We start from the raw sequence: 20971 nt of genomic DNA on the forward strand, positions 1-20971 counted from the left end.
GTAACCCGGGAAACACTTCCTCTAGATGAAGCTTGTGTAGGTTGTCCTGGTAGTGGTCCGCAGCGCGGGGTAAGCCGGGGAATACCTTCTCTCGTAGAGACTTGTGCAGGCTGTCTCCAGTAGTGGTCCGCAGAGTGGGGTAGGCCGGAGGCTGGTGGTAGCCGTTTGCCCAAGATAGTGTGGATCCGGTAGTGGTCCGTAGACCGGGGTAACCCGAGAATGCACACAAAGAAGAAGGAGGAAGTTGTAGAGCAGATCCAGTACTCACTCTGAACAAAGTAGCCAGCTGTAGTGGTAGGCACAGTGGAGACCCGAGGAACTGGAGAAGTTTGATGATCATGCTGAGGGACTCGATGGAGATGAGCCCATCACCAGGAATGGGAACTAGCAGACTCCCTGCTGATGAAGCTGTGCTGCCACAGCTACAAAACACCATAAAACATTCTCAGAGGCACCAAGAGGCCGAACGGAAGAACCTTGTACTGGTAGTGTACGCTCTCCAACATGAGCCTGAAGACCTTCAGATGGGCACGGTAAATAGGAATCCACACATCCAAGCCCACAGCCAAATAAAAGGCAACATCATCTAAAGGGAGGTCATCTTGGATTGACACTGTTCAGTTTCTGTAAATCTCAGGGATTAAGTCCCGAGAATAGAATCCCCGGTCACATTCCTGAGGCGGGACAAGCTCTACGTCTAAAGACGAGAGGTTACTTCCAAGTGTTGCTGAGCAGGATGAGAGGGATCAGAACTGAAGACTGAGGCAGAGAAGGGCAAGAGAGGCACAACTGGTACCCACACTCTGGAAGGAAGGAATGGACCAGACCCTTCCCTCCACCGAAGGAGGGGAAGAGGCGGGCCACCTCCATCTTCCAGGAGCAGCACTGCCTCGCTTGCAGGGTCATCCAACTACAACTGGTACAATTAGAAATGTCATGGGCCGGGGCCAAGAAGCAATAGCAGACCCAGTGGTTGTCAGTGATAGAAATGAGACAGTCACACCTAAAAAGTCTTAAACCTACTTACCATGGGCTTCTTTGCTCTGTTTTCTCTATTTCTTCCTTTTTTTGGTAGAACTCGAAAGTTTACCAGTTGCAATGCCAACAATTTTGCAAGTTCTGCTTCACGCATAAAAAGAGAAACTCGTGTGCCTTAGCACAACTTGGGAGCACAAGAAACTGATTTTACACGCAAAATAAATTTCACAGAATTCAGTGCACTTCAGTACCTCAAAGTCCTAGTGAAGTCCTCCTTATCTGACGGGAGACTATTCCAATATTTTCTCTACAGAAACAAAGTTATCAGTTTGCAGTCACTGTTTTGACTAGACACAGACTTGGCTCGAAGAGCAGCAAACCCTGATCAGTTTCAAACTTAACATGCACCTTCTTCCATCTGTTGCTTTTGTCTGCGATATCCTTATCTATCAGATCACCAATACGCCCAAGATATATAGAGCCACTAACTAAATATTTTCTTCCTGTGGTGTCCAGCTATACTTTGTAGCCAATCTATACATTTCTTATGAGCATGATGCATTTTATTTAAAATTATTAGTCTGATATTTGTAAAGCTTTGGGTCAGGTAAGTCCTCCCCAAGCAAAAGTAACTTCTCAAATTAAAAAAATCTTTTCTTGTGTCTAAAATGAGCGCTGAGTTTGTTTAGTCTGGGGAAACATGTATTTCCCATTTATATCACCAACAACTACAAGCCAAGATTAGGTTTTAAAACTGAACACATTCTATAAATAACTCCCACTCCCCCCCCCCCCCCAAAAAAATAAAAAAAACCCTGCAGTGTTCAAACACCGCATGCTATGAAAACAATTCTTGGATTTGCATAAAATAAATCAATTCTTTATGTGCTTGATTTTAAAAAGCATTTACGTGCTTAAAATTGGATATTACACATGTAAATGCACTTTAACAGTGTAAGTGGGCTTTTGAAAATCGCTACAATATAAGCCATTGAATTGTCCATAGGATATTAACATGTAAAAATGTTCACTTTGGGGCAGATTTTAAGAGCCCTGCTCGCCTAAATCCGCCCAAATCCGGGCGGATTTAGGCGAGCAGGGCCCTGCGCGCCGGTGCGTCTATGTTCAATAGGCCTACCGGCGCGCGCAGACCCCGGGACTCGCGTAAGTCCTGGGGTTTGGCAAGGGGGGCGTGTCGGGGGCGGGCCCGAGTCGCGCGGCATTTAGGGGGCATGTTGGCAGCGTTTTGGGGGCGGGTCCGGGGCCGTGGCCGCGCCCTCCGGACCCACCCCTAGGTCGCATCCCGGCGCGCTGGCAGCCCACTGGCTCCCTCTGGGAGGCGTAAATCCCCCGACAAAGGTAAGGAGGGGGTTTAGACAGGGCCGGGCAGGTGGGTTAGGTAGAGGAAGGGAGGGGAAGGTGAGGGGAGGGCGTTAGAGGATTCCCTCCGAGGCCGCTCCGATTTCGGAGCGGCCTCGGAGGGAACGGGGGTAGGCTGCGCGGCTATACAGAATCGATAGCCTTGCGCGCGCCGATCCAGGATTTTAGCGGATACGCGCGTATCTACCAAAATCCTGCGTACTTTTGCTTGCGCCTGATGCGCCAGCAAAAGTACGCCTATTCGCGCGGTCTGAAAATCTACCCCTTTGTAAACCGTTATGATGGCTCTACCGAATAACGGTATATAAAACTCATTAAATAAATAAAATAAATAAATAAATAAATGTAAGTGCACTTTATGCACATAAATGACTTTTGAAAATTGCGATAGTATGTTACATGTACAGGTGTAACTCCTTTTAAAATTACCTCCAATGTTTACAACTAAACCATTTCCAAGCTCTTATTTTGTAAGAATATTTATTTATTTATTTAACAGTTTTATATACTGACCTTCATGGTAAATAACCATATCGGATCGGTTTACATTTAACAAGGGTAAACTGAGGTAACAATTCTGGTAAACAATAGATAACAATGGAAAAAGGAATAAGTCAAAGTTACAATCAACAAGGAATAGAATAAACTTGGAAGCTTAAAACAAGCTGGAAGGAAGATGAAGGCAGGTAGAATAAATATATCACAGCAGAAGGGACTGTAAATCATACAATTAAAGTTAACGGATAAGATAAATATAAACCACATTCACTGCTCCCCAAGTCTGTACTTCCTTGAGTTTACTTAGTTTATTGATCTGATAGATTGATTTTCCCTTATCACATCAAGGCATGTTACAAAAGTAATGAACATCAATAATGAAGAGTCCCAAATAAAACCCACTAGCAGGTGGGCATGAGTTGGGCTCCTGTTTCTTCATCTGTCAAACGTATTACCCTAATGTATGGCTGAGGACCCACCCCCTCACTTCTCTCCGTCTGCTGCAGCAAAGCTTTCCATCATCAGTTTAAGCCTTGTCATGGTTTCCCCCCCCCCCCAATTCTGCAGCATCTGAAAGTCATAACCAGGGGGTAATTTATGGGGGGACCCAGTTCCAGGTGTAAAAGGCAGAGCAGCAGGGTTGGAAGAGATGGAGAGAGGGCGAGTCTGAGGAACTTCCACTTTGCTTACTAATTCAGTCCCTTCCCTCCTGTGGACTCCCGTCTCCTTCTCCTCCTTTATTGCAGTGAACAGGAGAAGGGCTGATACTGAAGCAGACACAAGACAGGGCTGAATTACTACAAGTTTGAAACTTGTGAGCAGCATTGACCCTCCCCTCCACAGTTACATTTCCTTTTTGTCTACAGATTATGCCCTGCGGTGCCTCAGGGATCTGTACTCGGACTGATGTTTTTTAATATCTGGAAAAGGGAACCACAAGTAAGGTGATCAAATTTGCAGATGACAAACTTAGGCTTTCGCACTGAATAGCGCCACTGCCGACTATAATATTAGTAACTTTATCACCAGCAGTGAAGACACCGCCGACTCTGCCCCCTACCCAGCTCCCCCTAATTTGCATGATATCGCATACGAGAAGGCCCTTTTCATATGCGATTGAGGCTTATCGCGTGCGATAAGCCTTTGATAAATGACCCCCTTATTTAGAGTAGTTAAATCACAAGTGCATTGTGATAAATTGCAGGAGGAGCTTGCGAGACTGGGACACTGGGCAGTCCAATGACAGATGAAATGTAATGTGAAGTGCAACGTGATGCACATAGAGAAAAATAACCCACACTGTAACTACATGATGTTAGGTTCCATGGAAGGAGACAACACCCAGGAGAAAAGACATGGGCATCATAACAATACATTGAAATCGTCGGCTCGGTGTGCTGCAGCAGTCGAAATAGCAAACAGAATGTTAGGAATTATTAGAAAAGGAACATTGAATAAAACAGAGAATGTCATTGTACTTCTGCATTGCTCCATGGTGAGACTGTACTTTAAGGATGGTGTGCGAGTCTGGTCACCACATCTCAAAAAAGATATACTTGCACTGGAAAAGGATCAGAAAAGGGCAACCAAAATGATAAAGGTGATGGAATCGTTTCCCTGTGAGGAAAGGCTACAGAGATTTGGGCTGTTCAGCTTGGAGAAGAGATGGCTGAGGGGGGGGATATGATAGAGCTCTAGAACATCACCAGAGGACTAGAAAGGTTAAATGTGGATCAGTTATTTACACTTTCTGATAATACAAGGATTGGGGCACTCCATGAAGTTAGCAAGTAGCACATTTATAACAAATCCGGAGAAAATTGTTTTTCACTCAACACAATTAAGCTCTGGAATTTGTTGTCAGAGGAAGTGGTTAAGGTAGTGTAGCTGGTTTTAGCTTAGCTGTGGTGCGAAGGCTGTGGGCTTTCACAGGATTCATCGTTCTTCCAGGAATGATGAATCCAGGCCTAAGTTTGTCATCTGCAAATTTGATCACCTTACTTGTCGTTCCCTTTTCCAGATATTAAAAAACATCAGTCTGAGTACAGATCCCTGAGGCACCCCAGGGCATAATCTGTAGACAAAAAGGAAATGTAACTGTGGAGGGGAGGGTCAATACTGCTCACAAGTTTCAAACTTGTAGTAATTCAGCCCTGTCTTGTGTCAGATGTGCAGTGTCTGCTTCAGGATCAACCTTCTCCTGTTCACTGGAATAACGGAGGAGAAGGAAATGGGAGTCCGCAGGAGGGAAGGAACTGGAGAAGCCCATTAACTGCTATTAATAGCCACTGCTTATTACAGACATCAGCAGCATGGGATGTATTTACTGTTTGGGTACTTGCGTCCTGGTTTGGTCACTTTTGGAGAGAGGATGCTGGGCTTGATGGCCCCTCGGTCTGACCCTGTATGGCCTGTTCTTATTATGAGCTGCTCCCGGCACTGTTCCAAGAGCGCAAACCTCCTCACGAGCCGCATAAGCTCAAACATGCGGAGCGTCGCCTTTGCAGCGCTGAATGGCGAGAATCGAATCTCCCTGGCCTGGCGGCGCGTGCGCAGGAGGAGCGAGGGGGCGGGGCCTCGGGCAGGGCGGAAGCGCTAGGTGTGGCGGCAGCAGGAGGAGCGAGGGGGTGGGGCCTCGGGCAGGGCGGAAGCGCTAGGTGTGGCGGCAGCAGGAGGAGCGAGGGGGCGGGGCCTCGGGAAGGGCGGAAGCGCTAGGTGTGGTGGCAGCAGCAGCAGCAGTAGCAGAGCAGCATGGCGCAGGTAGCACCCGTGCAAGAGCGAGCACCGAGGAAGCCGGCGGTGCCCCGGCAGCTCTCCTTCACCCCGCCGCTCATCCGGAACCCTTTCATCCACGACCCCCAGCTGACGGCTGCAGAGAAACTCAAAGTAAGCAGCGAGCATGGGGAGGAGGAGGGAGAAAAGGAGGCTGCCAGAGCCCCGGGAGCGCTTGTTGCAGCGTTTCCTGGCTGCCTCCGGGTAGCAGTACCAGAGCAGTCCCTGGGGCAGGATGCGATGTATCGGGGGGGTTTCTAAATTTGCAAGGGGTGCGTTTCTTAATGGCCTCTCTGCTGGCTCTTGCATGGATCTGCCGCGGTAACTTTTCCTGAGATGTACTAAACTTACCCCCCCCCCCCCCCATGCATGCAGGATGTACCTTTAGTACTTCCGCCCATCGCAGCGTCTTAATTTGGCAGCCGAAAAGCAGTGTGGTTTGTAGTCAGTAGTGAGGGTTTATTTTTTTAAATCTTGGATGAGCTGTCTCTGGTTCCGGAGATAAGTCTGTCGTTAACACAAAGCGATCCTTCTGTAAGGAAGTGAGAAGGAACTGCATCACAGGGAAGTCCTTTTTTTTTTCCCTCCTTCTTCCCCTGTTTGCTGCCGTTACTTGTACATGCAAGTTAAGGCAAAAGCAGCAGAACTAGGTAGGTTTTCTCCCGAAACATCTATTGTCCTCGTCATGACAACCAATGTGAACTGGTCAGGAGCAATTAAAAAAATTGACTTGGCTGTAATAGAGTACGAGCTATTTGTTCCAAGCAAATGCAAACCTGCAGGAAATGTTTGAGAACCCACGAGCGCCTATGAGTATCGGCAGAGTGGGAAAGAATAACGCCAAAGACTGAATCGAGACTCATTGCGTCCTCTTTTTTCGTTTCTTCGTTTTTCCAAGACCTGCTTCACCTGCAGTTTCAGGGTGTGTTGTGGGAGCAGCTTTGAGGCATGCACTTGAGTAAATAAAGGTAATGCCCAAGGATAGAAGCACTAGCTGACACCTGTGCAAAGTCACCTGAGGCCCCCAATAATGCCTGAGCACAGCCACTCATCCTCTGAGGACTAGGAGCACTCGAGCAAATGCACACCCTTAACCTCTCGCCAACCGTGGAGATAATTATATATGGCATTCAGTGCAAACCAATGGATAGCCCCCCCCTGCTGAACTATCTGCATCTTGATTTTGTTCAGTTACAGAACTTTTTAATCTTTTGGTTTATTTAATATTTTAGTGATCCTCTAAAAAATTAAAATAAATATACTTATAACTGGTTACACCCCTTATTAACCCTTGTGACAAGTGTGGGGGAAGCTATTTAGATCTAATTCTTGGTGGAACGCATGAGTTGGTGAAAGAGGTAATGATGTTAGAGCCACTTGGCAATAGTAATCATAACATTGAATTTGACTTGATAAGTGGAGAGAGGACAATCAGAAAATCTACTGCAATGGCAGTTCTCTTTCAAAAGGGAGATTATAATAAACTGAGAAAAATGGCTAGGGAAAAACTGAATGGAGTGGCTGGCCTGGATGTTTAAAAATACGATCTTGGAAGCCTGGCAGGGGGATGTTCAGGAATGGCTCGCTGACGTACCGTTTACTGGGGAGAATCTGTTTGGAGATCGGGTGAGGGATGCGGTAGCCCAGTTGTGGGACCACCATGAGACCCTCCAACAGCCTGTGTCTTGGGACCTCAGCGTGGTACTAGCTCAGCTCATGAAAGCTCCTTTTGAGCCGCTGCATACCTGTAACCTGAAGTACCTGACCTGGAAGGTCATATTTTTGGTAGCTGTCACTTCGGTGCGCAGGATGAGAGAGCTCCAGGCCTTAGTGACTTATCTACATTATAGTAAATGTTATCATGACAGGGTGGTCCTGCACACACCCCCTAAGTTCCTGCCTAAGGATGTGAAGGATTTCCATCTTAACCAGTCTATCATCCTGCAAACTTTCTTTCCCAGGCTCTGTTCGCACCGAAGCGAAAGAGTACTGCACAGTTTGGACTGCAAGTCAGTTTTAGCCTTCCATCTGGAGCAGACAGAAGCTCATAGACAGTCCACCCAACTTTTTTTTCTTTTAACAGCAATAAGTTCGTGTTTGTCTTTGCCAAAGATATTATCCAGTTGGCTAGCAGGTTGCATCTCCTTCTGTTACACCCAGGTGGGACTGCATCTTGAGGGTCATGTCAAGGCTCATTTTGTGAGAGCCATGGCAAAATCTGTGGCCCATTTACAAGCAGTTCCCATAGAGGAGATCTGCAAGGCTGTGTCATGGAGTTCTCACCACATATTTGTATCTCACTGTTGCCTGGGTAGAAGTGTCTGACGTGACAGTAGTTTTGTCCAGTCTGTTCTTCAGAATCTCTTTGAGAACCCAACTCTCCCAAGCTAGGGCCTGTTGGGGTTCAGGCTGTCTCCCACTGTTACCAACAGCACTGTTGTGCCCATTGGCACCTGGTTGGTGTCTGTTGCTCCCCTTTTGTTTTGGGGAGCAGCCTGTAGCTAGGGATTCATCCATGTGTGAAGACTGCCATCCTGCTTGTCCTTGGAGAAAGCAGAGTTGCTTACCTGTAACAGGTGTTCTCCAAGGACAGCAGGATATTAGTTCTCAAGAAACCTGCATGCCACCCTGTGGAATTGGGTTTCTCTTATTTTTTTAGTTTTAATCGTAATTCTATGTTACAAGACTGAAGAGGGACTTTCGTGGATGCACAGTATAGGTCATGCTAGGCCAAGTCAAAAGTTCTGGAAACTTTGACAGACGTTTTCCATGCTGGGCTCCATCTGATGATGTCACCCATGATGAGGACTTACATCCTGTTGTCCTTGGAGAACACCTGTTACAGGTAAGCAACTCTGCTTTACATCATCTGGGTTCACCATGATTTCAGTTCTCCCAAATCTGGTAGTAGGCAGACTAGGAGTGGATCATTTTTCCCCTAGGAACTGAGGATCCATCCGAAGGGAGGGGCCCCACTCCTTAGGGAGTAGAGGAACTTGGAGGACCTAGCCCTGTATGTGGAACTTGAGCTCTCGCCTCATCTCTTGCCCCCCACCCCCTATCTCTCTGTGTCATTGCTCTCTGCCTTTATTCCTCCCAGCATTTGTATGGGGAAGAATACAGTGAAAAAAGAAATATGGGCAGGGGCACCATGGCAAGCAATGTGACCTTGACCAGCTGTCCACAGGAGTGCCCCCAGAGGTAGTGCATGCTACAGGGACCTTGTAAGGGAATCAGGAGTGGGAGAACCATCCTGAGGCTGGTGCGCCACATCTGTTAGATGCTTGGCCCTAGAGCTGCTTCAGTGCAGAGGGCTGCTTTTTGGGGGGTGGGGGATGAGAGAAATACTGCACAGCCGCAGGTGTCTGGCCTATAGCTATAAAATAGTTCTCAACGTTGCTGACTCTTTGCCTGGCATGCGATGGGTGCACCAGTTTGGCTTCCCCAGATGAGCCCAGTGAAGCCCCCCCCAGCCCTTAAGTAGGGGAAGGGCTATGGGACTATGGGCACCAGCAGCTCCAGGGGAGGAGGAGCAGCTGCTTCTAAAACAACCTCCAGTTCCATCTTCCCCCCCATCAATAGAGAGAGGCCGCCACCTACCTGGTGCAGCAGGCCATGGGGTTTGAAAAGCAGCACCTTCCCCATGGAGTCTGCCTTAAAAGGCTGGCATTCCTGCACCCATGCCTCTGCCCCTCCGGGTCGTGAGCAGGAAATCCTTCCAAGGCGCCATGCTGGTGGCCCGCAGCGCCGCCTGCCAGCTTTATATGACCCAGTATAACCGCAGCCTCTGTAAAAGGGACCAGGACTTTGCTGCGGGCCTTCCGCAACAGCAGCAGGAGGCCCCTCTCGGTGACGGCCATGATGGGGTCTCGAAGCGGGAAAACATGAGGTGCGTTCCATCTACGATGTTTTCCAGGTAGCGGCGGTGGGCATCGGTGCCAGGGGAATGGCAATGGCTCTGGACCGGAAGTTCAGGATCAACTAGCCAACCTCCTTTGCCCAGGTAAAAACCTCTTTTTGGGGATAAGGTCAGGTATGCGGTGGCGCAATTGAAGGACCATCATGATACCTTCAGCAGCTCTCTACTAGCGCCTCTGAAGGCTCGTCCTCCGCCAGGAAATCCTCCAGGCCGGGTTCCCGAAAGCCCTTTTACTGGCAGAAGAAATATCCTCCAGCGTCCCGGGCTCATACGCCACACACCGGTTCCAGGGGCTGTCCTCGTCAACAGCGAGCAGCCAGACCCCAACAAGTGCCCCAGCCATGGACTTTCTGACTGGCGGCGAGGGAATGAAGGTCAGCTGACTGTACCTCGGACACCGGATCCCCTGGTCGGAGGCGGTCTTCACCCACTGCTGGGAAAATATCGGACTGATGGATCCTCATTATCATCCGATAGAGGTACCATCTGAACTACATTCGGCTCCCGGAGATCTCTTCTCCCCCCCCCCCCCCACCCCCGCCCCCCAGGACATACTTCAGCCGGAACTTGCTGCCCTCCTCATGGCGGGCGAGGTGGAACTGGTCCCTCGCCATCAGCAGGGCCGCGGGTTCTTATTTAGCATCCCTGTGAGTCAAGTGATGCGGTAAACCCGGGTGGACATTTCCCTTCAGGCTCCTGGTGCCATCCCTTCCTCCTTGTTAATATCTGTTGCATCCTAGCTCCCTGCCAAGTTGGAACTGGAGGCATAAGCTGCATATATGAATAATTGCAAACATATGACAAAATCTCCGTCTGGTATGCCCGTAAGAACCAGCTGTACGAGAGGTCCGTTCAGTGCCGCTGGATGATGTCACCTGCGCATATATGAATAGTGACAAATCTCCGTCTGGTATGCCCGTAAGAACCAGCTGTATGAGAGGTCCGTTCAGTGCCGCTGGATGATGTCACCTGCATGTTACGGCTAATTCCTCTTAGCTACGGAAAACATTGTTTACTGCAAGCAGATTTGCTAGAACTGGAGACTTGGAAGTGCTTCTTTCTAGAGACAAAATTACTATGAAACTGAGTTTTAAACATTTAAACATCCATTACTAAAGCGTTTTTAAAAGTTTACAATGGAGCTTACTGGCTCAGCCTCCTCCCTGTGTACATTTCCTTTTCTTCTTCCATGGTTGGTTAGCATTTTATTTAAATGTTATATACATATTTAATAGTAATTTTGACTTTGAAACAAGTGTTCTCAGCTGCCCTTATTAGATTGTGTCTGAAGCACATTGTTCCAATGCTACTGTTTAAGCATGTCACTTCATTTATTAAAATGTATTAATCGCATAACACAAAATAGGCCTAAGCAAATTATAATTTTCAAATGTCCATAAATATTTTACATTTATTAGAAGAAACGTTTCCCTTATACCAATCTTTCATGCATTTTAATTTCCAGATGGTCGTACTTGGAATTATTCTGTTTCCAATCCGTCTCGTATGCCTTTTAATCATTTTGATGATGATTTGGCCGTTTGTAGCTGTCGTAACTGCCTGCTGCCCTTTAAAAGGCTCTCAGCCTTTCATAGGATGGAGAAGGTAAGAACCAAATATCCTACCAGTTTATTATTGAAGACTCAAGACGTGGCTGTTCACGCAGGCCTTTCCTAACTCCAATTCCATCTAACTTCCTTCTTTCAACACGCTCCGCTAGCATTAGCGTTAATAGCCACCTCTTACAATGTTATTTATACTTATATATAACTATCTGATCTTCATTTCCCTTCTCATTCCAAGTTATTGTTTTCCTTGTTATATGTAACTGCTTTTCTGCACTATTGTTTAAATGGTAATTGTTTAAATGTTTAAATGGTAAAGTTTATTATAATTACACCCCTGTTTCTTGTGAACCAGCATGATGGGACCACCGTCTTGAATGTTGGTATATAAAAAAGTTAAATAAATAAATGCCATGCGGGCAGACCGTGTGCTACTCTGGATAAATCATTTACGTACACATTGAACTGGAGTCAGGGTCTGTGTGCACAGAAAGCTCCTTAAGTGTTCTGAGATGTTTGTTTAAAGAACCTTTTATAGCTAATTAATTTGCACTTACCTGTATATATTGTGGTGTTTATATGAAGCTGAAAAATAAGTAAATTATAGTGTGTTGCTTCAGGCAGGATGCCCAATCCCTATATATTTTTATCAACAGGGCAGACTCTTCATTAGGCAAACTAGGTGGGAGGGTGGGAACATTACAGAACCCTTTGAATGCTTGCCACCCACTTTCAAAGAAAGCATGGCATCATGACTCGCTGGAAATATTTTTATAGCTTGTGAGCTGCCATTTCTTGATTGTACCTGCACCCACATTTAAAAAGTGCTTGTGCCAGCAGTGGGCCATGGGAGGATGTCTGTTATGCAAGTGAACCCTTGAACCGGAGCAAGAGATGACACCCATCTGCAGTACTCAGGCGGACTCGTCTCCAGCAGGTGGAAGTTCTGCGAAGCCTTGACACGGAGTCCTCAGTGAGGAGGCTGGTACGCAGAACAAGTACCAACACGGGTCTAGGCTGGCGGCAACCAAAACAATGTCCCGATTCCAGGCAAGGGTCAGGGCAGGCATCAACAACGAAGTCCAAGGCAATCCAAAAGTCGAACCAGGAGGCACAGGTGAGCACAAAACACAGCCAACTACAGGAACCTGTTGTGAAGGCGTCTTGCTCCTGACTGAGGGAGTTTAAATCTCCCTCACCGATGACGACATCTTCCGAGTCTGGCCTCGCTTCAGCGTCGCGGCCCCTTTAAGAGGCGGAGCCAGCCGCGGCTTCTTCGCTGCTCCCTGACGTCTCCCTGCCTTCACACCGTGGCCTGTGCGCTGCCGACCGCCACGAGGGGGATCCTGCTCGGCCCAAGAAGAGGAGGTAGGGAGGTCTGGCCGCGAGCAATCATGGCCAGGCCTCACAACAGTACCCCCCCCTCTTTTGCCCCCTACTGGCCGGGCCTGGCTTGTCGGGATGTAGATGATGAAAGTGGTGAAGTAACAATTTATCCAATATATTTGCCACAGGTTTCCAGGAGTTTTCCTCTGGACCAAACCCCTCCCAGGTGATCAAATATTCCCATCGTCTATGATTACGGCGAATATCCAGAATCTCCCGTACTTGATAGATGGGAACTTCGTCAGACTCTATGATAGGAGATTGACGTGGAGTATCATGGAATTAAGAAGAAATTAGAGGTTTAAGCAAGGAGACGTGAAAGGAATTGTGGATCCGAAGACTGGTAGGAAGATGCAGACGATAAGTTACAGGACCCAACCGTTTACTGATGAAGAATGGTCCAATGTACCGGGGAGTGAGTCTCATGGAGGGGATCCGTAGGCGTAAATGACAGGTGGAGGGCCAAACCCGGTCTCCTGAATTGAATTGCGGAGCGGGACGATGGTGTTTGTCGGCCATCCGTTTCGCGGTCTTGGCCGCTTGGCGAAGGCGAGCATTGGTAACCTCCCAGAGTTCATGGAGTCGCTGTGCCGACAGTTGGGCTGCTGGGGAGGCCACCGTAAGGGGTAGAGGTATTGGAGGCCGTGGTTGTTTACCAAAGACGATCTGAAATGGAGATTGTCCAGTGGCCGAGTGTATATGGGAGTTATGTGAAAACTCGGCCCAGGGTAGTAGGGAAGCCCAATCATCTTGGCGGTGGTTCACAAAAAGTCGTAAAAACATCTTTAGTCCTCTATTGATGCATTCCGCCTGACCGATTCCCTTGCGGATGAAACGCCATGGTAAAATCTAATTGTATGCCAAATTTCTTGCAAAGCACATTCCGGTATTTGGCCGTAAATTGCGGGCCTCTATCAGAGGTTATATGAAGAGGAAGTCCCTGTAGGCGAGAAATATGTAAAGAGAATAGCTCAGCCAATTCAGGCGCAGATGGCAACTTAGGCAAAGGTACGAAATGAACCATTTTCGAGAACCGGTCGACTACAACTCATATTACTTGATTACCATCCGAAAGAGGGAGATCTACAACGAAGTCCGTGGATATGTGGGTCCAGGGTTCTTGAGGAGGTGGAAGGGGCTGGAGGAGGCCCCAGGGTCGACCAGGTAATGGTTTCTGCTGAGCACATTTTGGGCATGAAGTCATGTAGGCCCGCACATCCCCCTTCACCTGTGGCCACCAATAGTAGCACGATAGCAGCTCCAAGGTACGTGCTCTCCCAGGATGGCCAGCAGAGAGAGAGAGTCATGCGCCCAGGAAAGTACTTTGGAGCGAAGTCAGAGTGGTACCACCGTCTTCCCGGGAGGTACGGTCTCTGTGGAAGCGAGCATCAGCTTGGCAGGATCTATAATATAGTTAAGAGTCTCTTGAGTGTCCTCTGTTTCATAAGATCTGGAAAGTGCGTCTGCACGACTATTCTTGATCGCCGAACGATATCGTAGAATAAAGTCAAATCGTGAAAAGAACAATGACCAGCAGGCTTGGCGAGGGTTGAGGCGTTGGGCTTTGTTGAGATATTCTAAGTTCTTATGGTCAGTGTATACAGTAATGGTGTGTTGTGCCCCTTCCAACCATTGTCTCCATTCCTCAAAGGCCATTTTTATGGCCAATAATTCTTTGTCGCCGATTCCATAATTCTTTTCGGCCGGAGAAAATTTTCGGGAGAAGTAAGAACAGGGAAAGAGGATGCCTCGATCTGAATGTTGACTGAGGACTGCTCCGACCGCAACTTCAGAGGCGTCTACCTCCACTATGAATGGTCGGGTAGGATCCGGGTGGTGGAGGCAAGGTTCTTGTAAAAAGGCAGTCTTCAGACTCTCAAATGCCTGTATGGCCTCACCGGTCCACTTCTTGGTGTCCGCTCCCTTCTTAGTCAGAGCGGTAATTGGTGCCACGATGTGAGAGTAGTGTGGAATAAAGTTCCGGTAAAAATTAGAGAAACCAAGGAATCGTTGTATCGCCCGAAGCCCCACTGGCCGTGGCCAGTCTCGAATACAGGCCACTTTTTCTGGGTCCATTTGAAAACCAGTGGTGGATACAATAAATCCTGAAAAGGGTATAGACTGCCTCTCGAAGAGACACTTTTCCAGCTTCACAAATAGACGATTCTCTCTTAGACGTTGTAGAACTTGTCCAACATCTCTGCGATGGGTAGCCAGGTCCTTCGAGCAGATAAGAATGTCATCTAGATATATAATCACCTGCTTATATAACATGTCCTAGAACACTTCATTCTGGAAAACCGCAGGTGCGTTGCACAGGCCGAATGGCATAACCAGATTCCAGGCAAGGGTCAGCAGGCAGCAATCCAAACAAAGTCCAAAATCCAAGCAGGGGTCGGGGCAGGCAGCAAAACAACGAAGTCCAAGGCAATCCAAAAGTCGAACCAGGAGGCACAGGTGAGCACAAAACACAGCCAACTACAGGAACCTGTTGCGAAGGCGTCTTGCTCCTGACTGAGGGAGTTTAAATCTCCCTCACCGATGACATCATCTTCCGGGGCCGGCCTCGCTTCAGCGTCGCGGCCCCTTTAAGAGGCGGAGCCAGCCGCGGCTTCTTCGCTGCTCCCTGACATCTCCCTGCCTTCGCGTCGTGGTCTGCGTGCTGCCGACCGCCACGAGGGGGATCCTGCTTGGCCCGAGAAGAGGAGGTAGGGCGGTCTGGCCGTGAGTGATCGTGGCCAGGCCTCACAACAATGTCATTGCGCCAGTGTCCAAAGGCCCTGCGGCTCCCGGTGGAACCTATCTTGCCACGCTGCTGAAAACAGGAGGTAGCCTGGAGCTGCTGCATTAGGAGTAGAGCAAGAGAGAGGGAAATGAATGGTGGCTAGGTGTGGGGGAGGGGTAAAGGGGATGATCGGCAGGTGGGAGGGTTGGAAAGAGGTTACTGGGCAGGTGAAAATGATGAAAAAGAGGGTGCTGAGGAGATGGGGAGGAAGTCCTGAGGAGATGGGGTGAAGAGAAAGTGCTGAGTAAGTGGGACATGAGTGAAGGTGAGAGAGGATGGAAAGAGCAGAAGCAGGACAATATAGCAAAGGGAAAATATATTTGTGGTGATGGTATACTGTGCATGTAGCAGAGGGGAGTGAGGAGGATGCTTTTCAAGTAGGGCTCTTCAGACAAGTTGATCAATTTCTTTGGCTGAGTGTTGGATCATGGGAGGGCATTATATTATTGCATACTTAGATTTCAGTAAGGCGTTTGGCATTCTTCAGCAAGTTTATTTAACCATAAAACGAGGCTTTTCATGGCCAACAAGATGAATTAGCAAGAACATGTGGGTGACATCATCCAATAGCATCAAATAGACCCTTCTCTCCTAGGTCACAGCTTTTGCTCTACTGAGCATGTGCAAAAGCTCCCATACAAGGGCTGCCTCGTGAGCACTTTATTGATTGTAGAGTTTTAGCTTGGTAGTTGACTCTCCAGGGAGGTAGGTGGGTATTAAGCATAGTTGAACCTGCTGCCTATGGAGAACCCTTTTATTACGATAAGCAAATTTGCTTTCTTATCGACAAGCAGGGCTGAATTAGCCATGACATGGAGAGTTTCATGATGAGTATTGCAGCAGATCACTTACTGAAAAAAGCAATCCAGACCCCACCATGGAGAGTGGACTACTGTGTTAACAGGATGCATTCTATTACTGTCATTTCTTGATAGATGATACAGACAGTAATGGGTCATGAAGGAGTGAATTAGTAAGCAAGTTGCAGTTTTGCAAATGTCTGAGAACACAAACACAAAATGTCCCTGATCTCGGAAAGGCACCAAAGTAGCCCTCTGCAAAACAATTAACTAAATAGAGAGTGCTATTTTGATACAGAACACGCACAACCTCCAACTGACGGACCACGTTTACCACCACCAATTTCTATTTCGGTGTGTTTTTCTCAATTGGCATCCTAGCTGCTTCTTACAGTCTGGGTCCTCTTACCTAAGAAAGCATACATTTCAGGGGAGGGAGAGTGAGGGGAGAGAGTTGGAGTGGGGACAGGGGAAGGAAGTGGGGGTGAAGTGACCAAGGGGGAGGAGGATGAGTGACTGAGGTAAATGGGGGAGGGAGGGTAAAGAACCTGACTCTGCTACTGCAACGCGTGGCCGGGTACCGCTAGTTTATTTAATACAGGAGTAATATGTTCGTAACGTCTTGTACCTGTAATCTGATATATGGCAGCGTAACATAAGATTTTGGTTCAGGCCTTTGGCTCACTCAGCTTGTCCCAGAGTCCTTTGCTGTCTGCCTTAACTGAACCTGCTGGTATACAGTGAACCTTTCACTGACCTCAGATTCAAGAATTTGGAAGATATCTGGAAGACCTTTAGGCTCTGCAAAGCCTATAATTAAAGGTCAGGAGGTAATCGATGGCTGAAACTGTATTCTTTTGCTTATCTGGCTCCAAGAGACTCCAACTGAAATCAGAGTTTCTCCCTGCCCCTTGGAGATGAAATGATTGATCTATCGACAGAATAAAGAAGTTCAGAAGAAACAGAGCACATCAAAGCAATACTAAACAAAGGGACCTTCAGGTGGGAGGGGATTTCTCAGGCTAAAGATCAGCTCATTACACTGTCATATTGTGTAAGTGATCCTCGTCACAAGCATTTAGCAGTTTGAATCTATATAATATAGCTTTTTACAAGATAGACAGACACAGGCTGTAGGGCTCCTGTATTGAAGGTCTGGCAGTCTGTATCTACCAAGGATATGCAATAATAGTTATGTTTGCCTCAATTAAATTACTTGTAAATATCCTTGTGTCCAAATATCTGCAGAGAAGCGCCACTGTACAAAGTTAGGTAATATATACAAATCAGTCGTGCAGCAGAATTCAAAAGTACTTGTTATGGTTTTAGAGAATTAGAAGGAAGACCTAAATGAAGACTGTTGGAGTAATCAATATGCAGATGCTTCTAAGCCTCACCACTTGCTCCCTTAGCTCTGCATCCTGTTTCTTGAGTGAATTGACCTCTAGGCATCTTTCATACCGAACCAGTTCCTCACTGTTCAGGATATGTCTGAAGAGAGGCAGCAGTATTAACTGTAGTAATGTTGACATGTTTTCCAGTTGTCCTGTTCTTCTTAGGATCCTAGTATGTGTTGAAAGAAATGAGAAAAGAGATCTACCAAATCCCTTACCTTTTCCTCCATTGACCTGCAAGTATTGAAAGTTTGTCTTTTTGTGGATACCAAAATCTGCAACAGGGTAGACGCCCAGAAAGATATGGAAAACATGAGGAGGGATATAGCTAAGCTTGAGAAATGGTACAGAGTCTGGCAATTAAGATTTAATGCAAAAAATGAATTCATACATTTTGAACAAAAATCCAAAGAAGTGGTATACAAATCGAATGAGATCTGGGGTAATGGTATTTGATCTCGATGTGGCCAAACAGGTGAATAAGGAGATGACAGAAGCCAGAGAGATGGCTGGGTGCATAAGGAGAAGAATGGCCAACAGCAAAAAAGGTGATATTGCCACTTTATAAGTTCATAGAAACATCATCTCAAAACATCACTAAGTAGAAGAGCTCTTTCCACCGCAGGCCCTAAACTTTGGAACTCACTCCCACCAGACCTCAGACTTGAACAATCGGCACCCACCTTTAAAAAGAGACTCAAGACCTGGTTGTTCAACCAAGCATTCTCCTAACCCAAAAACCAAGCTTGTGAACTTCACGACTGTCGACATCAGTCTCGACAAAGTCAGTACCAGCGATTATACTCACTTTTCCTCAAAATATATTGTATTTAAATTATACTCTCCTTACTCATTGTAAGTTATTATTATTATTTATTTTTTCCAAGTTTCAACTCACCTTGTTGTTTGTAAGACATTATTCTATATACTGTCAATTTAATTGTAATGTAAACCGAAGTGATTAGTAACTTTGTTGCCAGAACTTTGGTATATAAAACTGTTAAATATAGAAACATAGAAATGACGGCAGAAGAAGACCAAACGGCCCATCCAGTCTGCCCAGCAAGTTTGGCACTTTTTTTCCCTCATACTTATCTGTTACTCTTGGCTCTTAGTAACCTTTTGGTTCTATTTCCCTTCCACCCCCACCATTAATGTAGAGAGCAGTGTTGGAACTGCATCTAAGTGAAATATCAGCTTGATTAGTTAGGGGTAGTAACCGCCGCAATAAGCAAGCTACACCCATGCTTATTTGTTAACCCAGACTATGTAATTCAGTCCTTGTTGGTTGTTGTCTGTATATAGATCCACTTTTCTTCATTCCCCCTGCTGTTGAAGCAGAGAGCTATGCTGGATATGCGTGAAGTATCAGTCTTTCGCCCCTGCCGTTGAAGTTCCTGGGAAGCATACTCATTTTGGAATACTGTGTTCAGTTATGGAGGCCACACCTTCAAAAGGATATTAACATAATGGATTTGGTTAAGGCAGTGGCTAATGAAATAAATAGCAATTTTTGTTGAAATGCGTATGTGGACAAACTTAAAGATCTAAACATGTATACTCTAGAGGAAAGGTGAGATGTATTAATGCACAGGAGGCGAGTCATGGGATGAGGGTAGACTGAGGAGTAATCTAAGGAAGTATTTCTTTACAGAAAGGTTGTGGAAGAGCCTCCTAGTGGAGGACAGTATTGGAATTCATGAAAGCATGGGACAAGCACAGAGGATTTCTGAGGAAGTGATAGGAATTGTAGAGTAGGATGTTGTGTGGCTGGGCAGACTAGATAGACTATATGGTGGGGTTTTTTTTTTTTTGTGTCATGTTTGTCATTTACTCATGTCGGAGGTCAGACTAACTGGCCTGTAGTTCCCAGCTTCCTCCTCGTTTCTACTTTTGAGGAAAGGAACCACATCAGCTTGTCTCCAGTCCTCTTGAACTACTCTCGACTCTAAAGCATTGAAAAGGTCAATGTGTGTGGTTGCCAAAACCTCCCTATGGGACACCATGTCTAGTTGGCAGATGGATGCCTCTGTGTTCCTCAAGAGTCATCAACCACCTGTGATTGTATGCTGCCAGAGTTCTGACCCCCCAAGGTAGGATGACTTGAATAGGAATGGATGCAAGGTGTCTTCTGCTATTACAGACTGCCGCCACCACAGATTGAGCAGGACTTAGACAGTAGGGAACACTCCACATCAGGGACCTGGAAAGTGCCCACAGGAGCAGGGCAAAACTGCAGAAACTGGAACTAGAAGGCATCCACTGAATCAAGGACAATATTAGGGGGAGGCAAGACTAAACAGTAAATACAGAAACAGACAAGGACTCCAAGAACTCGGAATGCATATGCCAAAGAGGAGGACTCTTGTGAGGCTATAAACTAGGGCCACAAGACAAGAACATAGAATACATTGGTCCAGGAGGGGCCCCACACAAGGCCGCAAATTAGGGCCTCATGGGTAGAGTCAAGACTAAGAGAAGATCATTAGTTAGACCAAAGCTCTGACAAAACAGAGATTGAGACGCAGAAATATAACAGAAACAAGACAGGAACATGATTGCCAGCAGGAGGTGCAGGTCAGAGAGCGGGAAGGATTAACAATTATATCTAGGCATCAGGCATAGTGCTGGGAGGACTGAACAGATGGTCCAAGAGACATGCAAAAGCTGCCCAATTGGTCCTGACATTGGAGGGCCCGATGCAATGTTACTTCTGCTGCCTAGGATGCCTGTGTAGGTTGATTGCCTTGTAGAAAGCAGGTTTTTCCCAATACCTTCTAGGAAGCCACAAGACATTGCCAGTGCTGTTGTGGGCTGTATGTGCTGCTCTGTGGTTAGTGCTTCATTTCCATTGTTTTGCTACTAATGTTGCTAACTGGCTCCAGATTTGCCTGACAGGGTTGATCAGTCCAGGATTTACCCCATTGCATGCAGGGATCTGTAGTTCTGTTTTCCCTGTTGTAGTCCCTAAGAAAAGTAAGACTATATAAGTCCTTGAATGTAATGGGGTAAACCTTGGACTGGATTAACCCTCTATCTAGTAAATCTGGAGCCATTTGGCAACCTTGATTCATTTCCATCTTCTGGCTGCTAAGTAACCTCTGTTTGTTTATTCCTTTCTCTGTACAACTTTCTGCGGGAGGACATTCTAGGTGTGAAAGTGTATATGTAATGTCAGAGTCTACGCTCTTGGAGCTTCTTATGACCTCTAGTTCTGGAACATTTTTCATCATCTGCCCAGTGCTGTTAGTTTTACAAGAATCCAAATGACATTTCAAACAGTTCTCCAAAATCTTACCATCCACTTATATAATCTAATTTGCTAAACATCTCTTATCAGAAAGTCAGTTCCAATACATATCTGGATAACCTTGATGACCTGACTGTTTTGCATAATATCTAATATGTATACACTCTTTATATGCAATGAAATATACCTTTTAATATTTATTTATTTTTAATTTTTATATACCGATGTTCCTGTATAGAATACA

General features: G+C 46.6%; 1 protein-coding gene across 3 annotated transcripts in view; it reads left to right on the forward strand.

Annotated features, from left to right (window-relative positions):
* The first annotated feature begins 5544 nt into the window (after positions 1-5544).
* LPCAT2 (lysophosphatidylcholine acyltransferase 2) overlaps positions 5545-20971 on the forward strand; it is a 116030-nt gene continuing 100603 nt past the window's right edge. For all 3 annotated transcript variants that reach the window (XM_029608574.1, XM_029608573.1, XM_029608575.1), the window contains exons 1-2: positions 5545-5742; positions 11013-11152. In XM_029608574.1, coding sequence (XP_029464434.1) covers positions 5608-5742; positions 11013-11152 — 275 coding nt within the window. In that variant the 5' untranslated portion in view covers positions 5545-5607. The remainder of the gene's footprint in view (positions 5743-11012; positions 11153-20971) is intronic.

The sequence above is a fragment of the Rhinatrema bivittatum genome, chromosome 7, assembly GCF_901001135.1.
Source record: "Rhinatrema bivittatum chromosome 7, aRhiBiv1.1, whole genome shotgun sequence".
Lineage (NCBI taxonomy): Eukaryota > Metazoa > Chordata > Amphibia > Gymnophiona > Rhinatrematidae > Rhinatrema > Rhinatrema bivittatum.